The sequence below is a fragment of the Ruditapes philippinarum genome, unplaced genomic scaffold, assembly GCF_026571515.1.
Source record: "Ruditapes philippinarum isolate M1 unplaced genomic scaffold, ASM2657151v2 ctg6026_1_1_1_1, whole genome shotgun sequence".
In the NCBI taxonomy this organism is placed as follows: domain Eukaryota; kingdom Metazoa; phylum Mollusca; class Bivalvia; order Venerida; family Veneridae; genus Ruditapes; species Ruditapes philippinarum.
In genome coordinates this window covers 50,432-64,816 of record NW_026858729.1, presented here as the reverse complement: position 1 = coordinate 64,816, position 14,385 = coordinate 50,432, and the positions used below count along the sequence as shown (strand labels likewise).

At 31.1% G+C, this 14,385-nt stretch overlaps 1 protein-coding gene across 4 annotated transcripts in view; it reads left to right on the top strand.

Moving 5' to 3' along the window:
* Positions 1-13,548, top strand: part of LOC132754075 (protein unc-93 homolog A-like) — a 42,441-nt gene extending 28,893 nt beyond the window's left edge. For all 4 annotated transcript variants that reach the window (XM_060744667.1, XM_060744669.1, XM_060744668.1 and 1 more), the window contains exons 2-5: positions 125-1,362; positions 11,376-11,466; positions 12,074-12,250; positions 12,623-13,548. In XM_060744667.1, the coding sequence (XP_060600650.1) occupies positions 130-1,362; positions 11,376-11,466; positions 12,074-12,250; positions 12,623-12,852 (1,731 nt within the window). In that variant the 5' untranslated portion in view covers positions 125-129 and the 3' untranslated portion in view covers positions 12,853-13,548. The remainder of the gene's footprint in view (positions 1-124; positions 1,363-11,375; positions 11,467-12,073; positions 12,251-12,622) is intronic.
* Positions 13,549-14,385: the final 837 nt, after the last annotated feature.

The following is a 14,385-nucleotide window of genomic DNA, read 5'->3' as shown; positions in this document are numbered from 1 at the left end:
CAACCCTACCCAGACTGGCATATAATGCGGGAGGGAAAACAAAGATTATTTAAAGGCTATAGCCTTGTTTGGATATTTTTGTTTTTAAATTGGTATTTAAAATACTTTCGTTTTCAAATTTCAGGAAATATGGCGAGTGCACATATTTCTGCGGACGAGAAGTCAGATTCCAGCACACTGACACGAGACAAACTCTATGTGAATCCTCCCCATCTAGAAGCTCGATATCCTGGTACACCACGTGTCAGTCTCACGTGTTATCATGGATCACCACGTGTTAGTACTAGTTATCTTCACAATACGTCCATTCCAAGTTTGGACGCCTTAAGTCTCAACAAGAATCGGCGGCGAAGCACTATACATTCATACAACCTTGTTAATTACTACGCTCTACCTCAAGACTCGTCAACCAATAGAAACATTAGACAAATGACTGAGCGAAAAGCTCTGAAAAATGTCATAGTTCTTGGACTATCATTCATGTTTGTTCATACCGCATTTGTGTCTTTATTGAGTTTACAAAGTGTTATGAACCCTGAAGGAGGTATAGGTGTTGTTTCCATCAGTTGTATTTACGCAACAACAGTTATTTCATGTCTATTGGCGCCATTATTGATAAACACCATTTCATCAAAATGGACTATGATAGCCGCATTTATATTATTCACTGGCTATTTTGCCGGAAACTTTTACCCCAAACAGTTCATGCTGATACCTCTAGGATTGATATTAGGCATGCTTGGAGGGCCACTAATGGCAGCACAGATGACATACGTGACAACAGTTGCCCTCACATATGCTCATCATGCGTTAATAATTGACCAGGAAACTGTTGTTAACAAATATATGGGCATATTTTGTGCGTTTTATAGAAGTAGTTATATATGGGGAAACCTCATTACAACTTTAGTATTATCCAATAATCAAACATTGCGCTTTGACGATCACGATACATTTGACCCATCAGGGAACTTGACGGTTTCGTTTCCGGAACAAGAAAATGTTACTATTTATAGAACATGCGGTGCTTCATCGTGTCAAGTAAATTCGATGACGTGGCCAGTGGAAAACTACGATATTTCAAATAATCCGTATAGATACGAGACAGAAATTCCAGATAGTACAAAATATATGCTGCTTAGTATTTATCTGGGCTGTGGGGTCATGGCCGCTGTGATTTTGATGGCGCTTCTTGACAGGAATGTTGGTTCTAAAAAAATCAATGCGGATCTAAAAATAACCACCAAAGAACTTTTCTTCTCAACCATTCACATGTTAAAAGACTCTAGATGCCAACTACTTGTACCACTAGTTTTGTTCGTTGGTCTTGAACAAGGCTTCATCTTTGGAGATTTTACGCAGGTGAGTTTACCGATTGTATTCAAGGGGCTTACGTGGCTTTGTTTTTAAAGTATCTGATTTTGGATTCTTTCTACGCAGAAAACTATTTATCTAGCTCATTAAAGGTCGATGGTTCTAGTGAAACTAGGGTACTCACTTGTACTGAAAATAATACTTGGAAGATCTACCTCTACCTGTAAAACTGAAAAAAACGCCACATTACTTCCCAGTTTAAAATCCCCAACCAAATAAGATACAATTGGTACAGTAATCTAATATATTTTCCCTTTTACTAGGATTTGCCTTTTTAAGGAACTACTTAAATATTCTCAATGACATTGAAGGAAATTGGAACACTCTTTTCAAGCAATTATATTATTTTAGCTATTAAGTAAAAATAGAGAGAAATAAGAATCCCTAAACCACGGCAAAATTGTAAATGTTGCAGGCTCGGTTTGATTGAGCCTGTTCATGGACTGTACTGTCAAGTGCAAACTACCATCCACACCCCCTAGTACCGGCTTAAGCAGAATTCAACATTTAACATGAACTGGTAAAATTTAAAATTTTGAAACATTCGCAGATGTGTAAAATAGAACGTCAAAAATCAAACTTCTGACATATATAAAATATTCACCATCTTAGCAAAAAAACGGTCAATATAATTTTCAATATTAAAGAAGTTACTATTTTTATAACCACAGTTCTGCCACATTATCAGTGGGATAATAGGCAATTCTGTATTTGTTGGCAAGATATAGTTATTTGCTATTGATAGTGAGTTCCACAGGCTAAGTCAAATGAATTATTGTAACTTCTAAATTCTTACTCGTAAAAGCAAAACATAGCAAAAAGATACAGAGAAAAATACAAACCTGACTGCCTGCTTCTAAATCCAGTAATACCTATTTATTAATAATAAACTATATTTTTGATATTAACGTTGATTAAGTATAAGTGTAATTACTTGTTAACAAATCATTAAACGGAATGGAATTTAATGAATTCATCTATTTAAAATTCATTGCACTATAATATATATTATAACATTTATAAATGTATGCATTTTGCATGTTGCATGCGAGGGCTAATTGAAGATCCTGACATTAACACTTATTATCTTATGGAAGGGCAAACATTAATTTTATAATGTTAAAAAAATGGTTTTATGTATATTAGATGGTTATAGCATAAAGAAAGTAGAACTGAATGTAGAATTGTTTGTAATACAAGAAGCAAAAATGTGAACAAAGTAGTATTTTGTCTTCCATACAAAATACTTAATTACTTTATCTCATATTAATAATAATTGCCAATAAGCAGCAGACATAAAAAATGGTTAAGGTAATTGTCAATAAGTATCTTTTTGGAAACTATTTCAAGACACAAAAAATGATTCAGGACAATTAAGATAAAAGCATTTCTGGTGTATAATGGACCTTTAAGTGGTCCATGATGGACTTACCAGTCCCTGTTATACAATTTTCTTTCTACACACATGTTCAGACGTATATTGTTATTATGGTCTAAATAATAGAAAAGAAATGAGACTTCAAGTTTTATCTCAATCAATAGTTCATAGCACAATCCATCAGACGACAAATTCAGTGTGATCTATCCTTGTTAATTTACACATTTTTCCGCTCAGATAGCGTTGAGACTAAATAAATTTTATACAGCTCAGCAGATACGGATTAACATTTCATTCATCATTATATTTGCCAATCAATAGTGCGCATTATTTGATAAATAGGAGGACTTTTTAGAACAAATGCGGAAACAAATATAATAAATAGTGGAAGCGACGTATTACGTTGTTCATGTTTGTATGCTAGAATTTATACACACGATACACAAATATAGTGAAAATGCCAAAAAAAAACAAACAAAAAAAAAACAAACAAACAAAAAAGAAAACACACAAAAAACTTAATATGTTGTACACTGAAAGGACATGCACCACAGTGAATTGTCCTGATTCATGTATATGCTAGACGATTGAAGACAGTAATGTTGTTGTAGATCTTGTGTCTTATTTTTTTTCATTTGATGTTCTTTTAACATGCATGAAATGCATGCATCTTTATAGGCCTACACAATACATTCAGAAAACAGAATGAATTTTACAAAAAGATTTATTTAGTACCTAGACAGAATATTCTGGTTACATTAACATCGTTTTGCTGTCTATTTTCTGTAAGTATAGTTAATACATTAATATATTGACAACATGGTCTTTTAAATATGCATGCGACTGCTTTTAGTTGATTAAACGCACCGAAATGTTACTCTAACAAGACCTATTCTCCTAAATAATAACCTAAAAGCAAGATAGAAAAAGGGACATAACTTCAGCAAAGTTATGTCCTTTTGTATCTTGCTTTTATGAAGAGCTTTTTTAAGGATAATCTGCCCTTTTGAAAGGGCGTCTTTTTATGACGTCACAATAAACATGTATACCAAGCTTAAAGTAAATAGCTTGAAAATGGACCTCAACTATATGGTAAACCAACGCCAACGAGAGAGTCATGGCAAAAGCTCCCTTTTTCTTCGAAATGTAGAGCCAAAATAAAAAGTCAAAAATCCCATTGTAGTTTTTTTAAATCATACATGTAGTGCAGATGTAACCTAGACAATTTGTATTTTTTAGAGTTTTTCTCAATTTTAATGAGCATACACGAAAGTATAGGGATTATCTGTGAGGTCATACAATTATGTGAAATATTCCTATGTTAACAACAGAGAGATCCCAGAGGGATATCTTTTTCCATCTTTGGTAAAACTTTCTACAAAAAACAGCTGACGTTAAATGTGACATTACGTTTTAACAATTACACAGACGAAATAACTTCCTCGAATTACTGAAAGGTTAAGTTACTTTATAACAAGTCAAGATAGAGTTACCTTTTAAAAATGCATTATCATGCTTTCTTACAGATTATATTTTACAGATCCAGTAATTCCATCAGACTGATAACTCTTATAAGATTATGCTTACTTACAATAATTATACACATTTACTTTATTGATCAATAATCGACATATTATTTTACTTTTCTAGGCTTTTCCAAGTATCATTAATGGTTCTTGCTTAACAAAAACACGTTAATGTATTGGTCCATATCTATGTCTTCGAAATGATGTGCTTCAGTTATGGACAATGATCTGCATAAGATATGCAATGAACTTTAATGTTAACTTTAACTAAATTACCAGTTTGGTCACGCTCAATATTTCTTGCATAATCACTCAATGACTTTTTGAATTGTATTTTTGTCATACATATTACATTTTATTAAAACTTGGGAAAGAGGGAGATCATTTAAGCCCAAAGAAAACAAAAAGCAATCGTTTCTTTGTTACTGTATCTGAGAGACTTTGTAAGATATACATCGCGGTAACACAACTCTAAATTTCAGCGGGTCCGAATTTGGTCTATTCTTATAAAAACACAACAAAAGAAAAACATCCACTGACTGTATTTTACAAACAAAAATGTATCGTATTATTTAATTTTAATTTGAGTACGTCTTAGCAATTTATTTTTTCCGTACACATATATAATGCTTCCTAAATAACATGCAAATAACTTGAAATGCTTTTATAGACATATTTAAATTATACTCCTACAAAAACCAATAAATTATCAGCTTATGTTTCCAAGGATAGCTTTAATGTGTCTAATAAAAGCTAGCAAATTAGTTTGTCTACAGAAAGTTAACTAAAGTGAGATATTGTGGGCCTGCAGCCTCAAAAGAATAATATTTACTTGGAAGCAAAAGTGATGACAGCATATGAAAAATGATTCACAAATATTGTCTTGCCACATAATCAATTTAATTTGCTTGGCACATATTCAAACCTCTATTGGAACATTGTATTAATGATAGAAAAGCAATGAGACTTCAAGTTTCATCTTAATCAATAGTTTATAGCACATTCCAGCAGACGACAGAATTTTGTGTGATTTATGCTTGTTAATTTACACATTTTTCCGCTCAGATAGCATAGAGACAAAATAAATCTATTCAGCTCAACAAGCACGGATTAACCTTTCATTTATTAATATTGAACCACCAATGGTGCGTGTTGTTTGATTTATGGGGGAATTATTTAGAGCAAATTCTGCAGCAGAAGATCAGAAACTGTTTTCGTAACGTTGAATCACATATATTGGTCGTAAATGTATCAAAGAAATTAAACACAATATAGTATAATTATTATGATTAAAGTATAAATTAACTAATATACATATGGTACCCTTAAAGGCTTTGCGGCATTTGGAATAGAAATCAATCTTGTAAATTCTTGACTTTTGAAGATAGTTGTTTAACTTATCTAGCGTAACATACGTAATTTCAATCAATTAAATAATAACGTCTTCTGATATACAAACAATTGACTACAATCGGAAAAACATATCAATTAACGTACGACTAAGGGCCCTCAAATGTACCCCATAATTAGGCAATATGCAGAGCCCTTGCCGGTTCAAGGTCAAGCATAAATATGAAAGTAAAAAATGTTATACAATTTCTTGTCCGCTATATTTATCATATATCTTTCGAAAGATTTTCTTTAAAGGTTCTGCACATTGCCTTGATTAGGGAATGTTTGAGCCAAATTAAGGCTAATCATTTTACTTTTATTACTCAAATTTAGAAGCCGTCATAATTATACTAAATTTGTCAATTCATTTGTAATTCATTTTATCATGACACATTATTTTGCATTTAACATCGAATCCAGCATAAAATAGGAAAGTAATTTGAAAAAAAAAAGTTATATATTCTTATGTTCTGCCAAATTTGTTTTAAAAAAAAACCCACAAGAGACTACATGTATATGTATATTTGATAAAAAAGTCCATATTCATTTGCATAAGTGATAGCTATTTAACAGTTCCTTACGATCATATAATGCTTCTTTCCTTACATGCAAATAACGTCTGGTGCTTTTATTGACACGTAGTCTCAGAGAATTCTAAAACAACGCAATCAAATTTACGTACCGAAGGTTTAGCATCAATGTGTTTAATTTAAGCCAGTAAATTAGTTTGTCTATCGTAAGTGATATTGAGCGAGTAAATAACGCCTGTTAACAAACACAAATGAAAAACAGCAAAAGTTAATTCCTCAAAGATATTTGTCATGCAAACGCACAAGTGAAGACATCTATATACAACAACAACCACAAAGTACGAAGTATTAAATGATACCCTCCCCCCCCCCCCCCCCCCCCCAGAAAAAATATTAAAATTAAAAAAATAATGTTTTGTTTATTTACATAGACTAATTAAAACAAATGTTTTTAATGTTAATTGAAGTACAATAAGTCTTGGTGCTATTAAATTACATTGTTCATATCTGTATCGGATAATTTATACACAAAACACTAATATGATTATAAAACCCCTATTAAAGCATGTATTTTCCATTAACATTTACTTATATCTACATTTAAACATTCATATGATAAGAAATCAAATTACTTTACATAATCTCTTAATATTTTTATACTTTCCGAGTTACACGAATGGTTTATGAAAAGAATATTTTATTCGTGAACGTAAGAAATAATACCTAATCATTAAACCTTCAACTTTTCATTTTTGTTCGATTAACATTACTTTTTGGTTCTTTTTGTTTGTTTGTTTGGTTTTATGGCTCACAGTATATGTCATACGGCGTAAAAAAACAAACAGGAAAGATGATTTTGGCTAACCCTAATTGTTACAAATTTAAAGCAACATCAGGGCTCAACATCACCTCACTTGCTGGAGCTAAAAGATGTATAGACCCCAGTTATTCGAATCCATTGAGTCGCCTCTTAAGATCACGCAGGATTAAACTACATCTGCAATTCTGATAGGCAACCCTTCTTTCAAACAATCCAATTATACCTATATACGAGAAAGATGAATTAACATAGAAATGACTTCACAGAAGAAGCAAAATAATCACACAAATAAGTCACAACTGATTACAAGTATACAGCCACAACTAAAACTACTGTAGAAGCGTGCAATGCATGATTTATTCTGACTTCGTCTACAAATTTTCTTATTTTCAACACTGCACTTTGACGATTGTATCTCATAAGGTTTTAACGTAGCAGGGGGATTATCTTCAGAGTAGTTATTTAATTCGTTGTTCAAAATCGTAGAAAAGTAGAATAAAAAGTTAATACTTGCTTATGATGTTTTGCTATCCAACCCTGTTCTGACAAAGTTCCTATAATACAATAACACTATAGGAAATGATTACGCTTATCTTTTTAGGTCGTATCAAGCTTTGTGTTCTATGAACTAGATATTTCTATATTAGGTCAGTTACAATAAATTCCCAAAGGGATTTCATCTTTCTTGTATTGGAAGATCTTCATTCAAAGTTAGAAATGATATCAGATGTGACAAGGATATTCCATTTATTGTAACATAATACAGAAAGGCTTCCTGGTTGTAAGCTGATCGTTCTATTTATAGATTAATATTATATTTGTAGGACTGTTAATTAGTATATAGAAATATATAAAATATCTCGGGATAATCTGCAATATGTATGTATCAAATTATACATTCACACGACAGTCTATCCTCAAGTCGCCATTTGCCCCAGAAATGCTTTTATTTTTATTTTACATCAGCTCTGTTAAAACTTCTAAACATTTACTCACTGGCCAAAAACCTAAACCATATCTATTTCTGCTGCTTTTTTTGCAATTAGTACACATATTTTGCTTAAGTATTTTGTATGGAAGTCAAAAATACTACTTTATTTACATTTTGCTACTTTTGTGACAAATAATTAGACATTCAGCGCAAATTTCTTCAGGTGATAAGCATCTAACATGCTATAAAACCGTTATATAAAAATGATAAAACTCATACTTACCATTTCTCAAGATGAAAAAACAGTCATTTTATGAGGCATAGGGTGCCTGTAACATTCCTCGACCATACATTGTTGTCAAGAACAAGCTGATAATACTTTTTTGTCAAACCGTTAAAGCAAGACACTCGATCAATTATGTTGCAATCAGAGTTCATTTGTAGGCCATAGCTATACTATACATTTTAACATTTATTTACCCAACTATAATGCTTCTTCACTTACATGTAAATAATTTATGAACCTTTTACGAACAAACAAGTCTCAATGATATTAAGGCAAAGCTATCAAATGACCCATTAACGTTTCCAAGGCTTGCTTTAATGTACCCAATAAAAGCTAGCAAATTAGTTTGTCTACAGAAAGTAATGTTAAGCGCGTAAATGTCGCCTTTTTAGATAAGAACGGGACACAACAATAAGACATTAATGCTATAAAAGCCAGTAAGGTAGGACAAAAATTCTCGTTTTCCTTGAATGAAATGAAGGGATAGGAGTAAATTTGTTTAAAAAAATTCAGAATATTTTATTGTTTCGTTTGCGTTCAATTTCATATATTAGATATTTTTTTATAAAAAATTTGCAATTTGTATATTCGTATATTTGATTTAACACATGCATTTCGGACACATTTACATAAAAGATTTTAATAAGATAATTCATCAAGATAACGTAACAATAGTTTATAAAGTTAAAAAAGTATTCAAACAAGATGATTAAACGAAGCAAATCACGAGATTATCTAACACGAATATTTTAGATAGATAATGTCATTTACAAGAAGATAGATAATGTAACAATGAACTAACAAGATAGTTTATCAAAACAATGGTAAAAGATAATGTTTGATCAGTTACACACGATTATTGAACAAGATTCTCATTTATTCGTTTCATATTTTACATGTAGCATATAATAAAAAATCAAAAAAAATCCCTTATTAGCCTTCAAGTATGTGTAGTGATTTTTTTCAGCATTTCCAAGCATCATATACTATATAACTATCTTGGTGGAAACACACACATACACACACACGCTCGCGCGCATGCACGTTCAAAACTACAACAGCAACAAATACCGACATATAGATAGATAGTTTAACTAAGTTAATTTTGATGGGCATTATATCATGACATGAAAGAAAAATACTTTTGGTCTGCTGGCTATTTACGAATTGCGTGTTTTATAACTTATTCACATCTGTGACAAATCAATCAAAGTGTTCATCTAAAAATATCTAAAATATTATTAAAGACTTGCAGATGGTAAATTAAAAAAAATTGATTGATTTAAAATGAATGTGTCATTTCCACAAACATTATTTATCAAAATAATGTAATGAAACTCGGTTAAATGTGAGCAGAATTTCTTTTCTAGCTTATTTCATATGATAAATTGATTTTGTATACCAAATTACTGGTACTAAATGATTGGTGTTTGCACTTTATCTTTAGCGTTATGGCACGGAGATATAGTTTTATAACAGGCAGTTTGTGTGTTTTGGTGTGTGCGTGTCAAGTCATACATCGTTTCTACTCCACTAGCAATTATTTATATGTTTATGAACTTCTGTATAAAAGTTTTCACAGTTCTGCCACATAATTGATGACAAAATAATCTATCATCATTTATCATATATTTAATTAGTTGAATTTCATGTTTTATATCAACTGTCGGGTTTAATGATAAAAAATTACTTGGACGCGCTTCATAATATACTAAAACAATAGACTATGTAAACAAATTATGATATTAACATTCATGGCAGTATACATTTATTTGTTTGTTTTTATTGATTTTACGGTGCACAGACACAATTTAAGTCATATGGCGCCGTTTAGGAAAGCTGAATTTGGCTTTCCTATGGTGTTACAAACTTACATAACCAGGGGTCAAAACCCCCTAACCTGCTCTAGTTCAGAGATACATAAACTCCAGTAAGTCAAATCATTTGTGACGCCTATATACGATCACGCAGGGATAAAGGTTGTCTGAAGTTCTGATGCCTTAACCCTTTTAGGCAACCTCTCGGCCACAAGGGGGTCAAAGCACTAAACGTACACCGTATAGTTAGTCAATGATACAATGATATTACAAATAGAAGAAAAAACAACAAAATTAGTTCTCGAAATTGTAATCAATACTATAATAAAAGAAGTTTTTACTATTCCATTCCCAGTTAGTTTAAAATGTGCTATACCCTATTTATAAAATGACTATTTTCCACTTATTATTTAACTACGCGCTTACTAAGATCGTACAGAGTAGATATTGTAGACTTACATTCTCGTACCTTTTTAATTAGTAAAACGTGATTTGTGTGTTGCTAAGGGATGGCTCAATGCAATCTTTTATGTACGGACTAGTTATGTTTATAAATAATTTCCTTTGTGAATTGTGATAAATAATCAGCCGCATTCGCGCCTTATACCTAATAATAGAAACGTGAAAATTGCATCTCCACGGGGCAGCCTTGAATTCTTTGGTCATCACAATTAACTGTAAAAATATAGAATACATAACAGCTAGTGTATCAATATTTATGCTAGACAGTAAGTAATAAAGATATCTTTGTGTTTTGGGGATATACAGTCTTGATTTTGGGAATGTGTTCAATTCTCTAGCTTTTATGCCTTATAATGCTTAGTAAAATGTTTGACAAAGAACAAAAAAGCTAAAACCCATTGATTGAATCATTATTATAATGTTTGTGTTTAGATTTGCACGATTTTGCCCATTATACAAGTGTAACAACCTTTGTGTTTGAACTATTTTTCAGTGTAAGTAAAGGCAGACATTGGTAATAAGGCGTAATTATGGCGTCTCCACCCGGCATAACTTATGCCCATTGTAGAACTACCCCGACTATAAAATTTTGACTGTCTTGAGTTCATTAGTATCATTGATTCAAGTTTGTCTAGTCATAAATGCTTCAGTGGAATTTCAGTTGTTAATGATACTTGTTTTGATGTGATGGAAGTAATAACTCAACTATATCGTATACAATGGCAGCCAAAGATGTGTTTTTATTCAAATAAGCAATGTAGTGAAATTGGAAAGTCAGTGGCCAAACATTTTGTTTTGCATGAGTGGTTACATTTTGCAATACAAAACAATCAAACATTATTTAAACTTTATATTCCAGTCTTTTGTGAACTGCACAATGGGAGTGTACAGTCTTGGACCAATACTGATGTGCTTTGGAGGAGTGAGTGCTCTAGCTTCTATTGTAATCAGTAAGTTTTTCGTTTCAACATTTTAATTTAATTTTATATTAAAAGTCCAATATGCCTCAGAAATGCTATCATTTTTTATTTCACAAAATCATCTAAGTTTCGTATCTTGTTACAGTTTCTAAAAATTACTGATTTGCCATAAAGATAAACTACCTTTGCTTCTTTTGCTTTGCTGGCAATTGCTATATTTATAGTGAATCAGTATTGTGTGTGGAAGTCAAAATACTACTTTGTTTACATTATTTGCTACATTTACAACACATTGCTGCGAATTCAGCGTTATTTTCGTCGGTATTTAAACATGTAACATGCTCTAAATCCATTAGTAAAACATTATGCAACACATGTTTGACATTTTTAAAGAATTGTATAAACATTGATTTCTGCGGCATAATGTGCTTTTAACTTACCTGAGAATAAGGCTTGTATATTAATTCACATAAATGTCAGCATTATACCAACATTTCGCATAAAGGTTTTTTTGCGATATTTTTATCATGACCACGCCCGGCTTATCGGTCATAAGGTAAATATATTTTTCCAATAAAAGAAGCGCAAAATCTAGTTTCGTTAGAAAAGACAAGACATTCACTTTCTTTTTTTTCAGGTTGTATTGCTAAACACATTAAAAGATTTGCATTTATAACTGCTGGTGCGACCTTCAATGTCGGGCTCCTTATTGTTCTCTGGTTATGGAAACCAGTCCCGGAAGATGTGCCAAATTTCTTCGTAGTCGCAGCTTGCCTAGGACTCTGTGACGCAATATGGCAAACACAAACATACAGTAAGAATATTCTTGAGCATGAATTATATCCTTCCCCTAAACGAGAGGACAAAACGTCTCACTGTCTAATAAATTATATAGAATTTAGATGAAAGACTTTTATTCCTAGCATTTATCTTAAAACTAAATTAAATAAATAAGTAAAAATAAAATAAATTAATTAATGAATAAATAAATAAAATAATAATAAAAAATGACAATAATAAAAAATGAAAAAAGGAATAAATAAAAATCATATAACAAATAATTCAAATAATTGAAGGATTGCTTTTTCGTCATACATTGTCTTAGCTTTCAAGTAGCGTAATAACCAAAATTAAAAGAACATATTTGATTGAAATTTCAAATGATATTTATTACAATATATTTCAGCACTCTTCGGAATTCTATTTGTTGACAAACAAGAGGCAGCCTTTGCATCATACCGTATGTTCTACGCTACCGGATGTGCTATATCATTCGGATACAGCTTTTTTCTCTGCGTACAAACCAAAGTGTATATTCTTGCTGGCATGTTAACACTGTCGTTGCTCATGTACAGTGTGATTGAAATGAAGGTCCAGCTCCAGAGTCAACACATAAAAGATATAGTTGCTTTTTGAAAAAAAGAAAGATTATATAATTTTAACTTTAATCATTATGACAGAACCTGTTTTGCTTAAATCTATCTAAAAGCAAAACAACATTTTTTTTTATTTTACTGGTCCCTACTCCTTTCTGGAGAGTATGGCCACGACACAAGCGTTTGGGAAAGTTAACGACCCTATGATAACAGTACAGCATGGAATAACCTTATCAAAATATATCATTTGATATACATTTTTACGCCAAATGAAATGTTTTAATGATATAACACTATGTCACAATTGCTAAATTAAAGGTATATATTGTTTAGAATGATAAAACATGAAGTATGTTCAATTAATGCTACATTAACATGGAAATATTTACTTACTCTATTAATTACTTTTTTCATTTAATGTCGACTTATTTGTTTTAAAATAAATCTCAGTATTCGCATCTTATCACCACTTAGCCATCTGGCTGCAACATATTCTATAATACTCCCTAAAATGTTAAATGGTTTGGTTCAGAGTGAAGGATGAACAAGTTTATTTAAGATATTTAGTGTTATAAGGGTTATTGATGAATATGTATTAATCCGTTACTTTAAGCTTGATCGTATGTTGTCTGCATACTTCTTATCTGTTATTTTGATATTGTTGTGTTTTGTTTATCATAGTTGTTAAGTCTTGACTATTGAATATACTAAATTATAATAAACTATGTTTAAATCACTTTTTGTTTTTGGTATTCTGGATAAATTTGACGCAATATTAATAATTTGACGGACATTTTAACCTTTTCTTTGTCTTTTCTTATAACACACTTGTCTTAATATATGACTCATTCCAAGAAATCTTTTTAAGACGGAAATGTAAAGTTATATAACATATATAAGACTTCATGTTCGTCAGCAATTAATAACCGTTTTACGGCATATGACAATATATCGCGTGATTTGTAATTGACAATATGCACTCCTTTACCGCTTAAAACATTGAGATTTAACAATATCCTTAACAGATCAGATTATAATTTTTAAAAATTGCACAAGTTAAAATATATTTTATGCTGGTATTCTTCAGCATTTTGCTATAAAAAGTTCGTAGAACTGTATATATTTAAATCTCGCACCATTAAGATTTTTCATGGCCACGTGCAAAGGTTGTATTAATGAGCATGAAGTATGTTTTATACTTATAAAATTATAAATAAATACTTAATATTAAAATGGAAGCAATAATGAATATAACAAACACATTACGAGTTAACATAAACATGAACACTATACTCTTTAACAAGAATAAAAAAATATAATATAACAAAGATAACAACAACAATATACATGTATAATAAAGACGATCAGAATAATTTACATCATGATAATACAGATGACAAGCAAAATGTAATAAATAGTTTTTAACATAACAGCCTTAGTAAGTTTAACTGTCCAGCACCATAGAAGTGATTGCGCAATCATCGCGTATTATTTTGAGTGCTAAGCTATTAGATTATCGGCACGATTACTCATATTTTCTTTAGTGTAATGATACCATTTCCAAAGCAAAGAG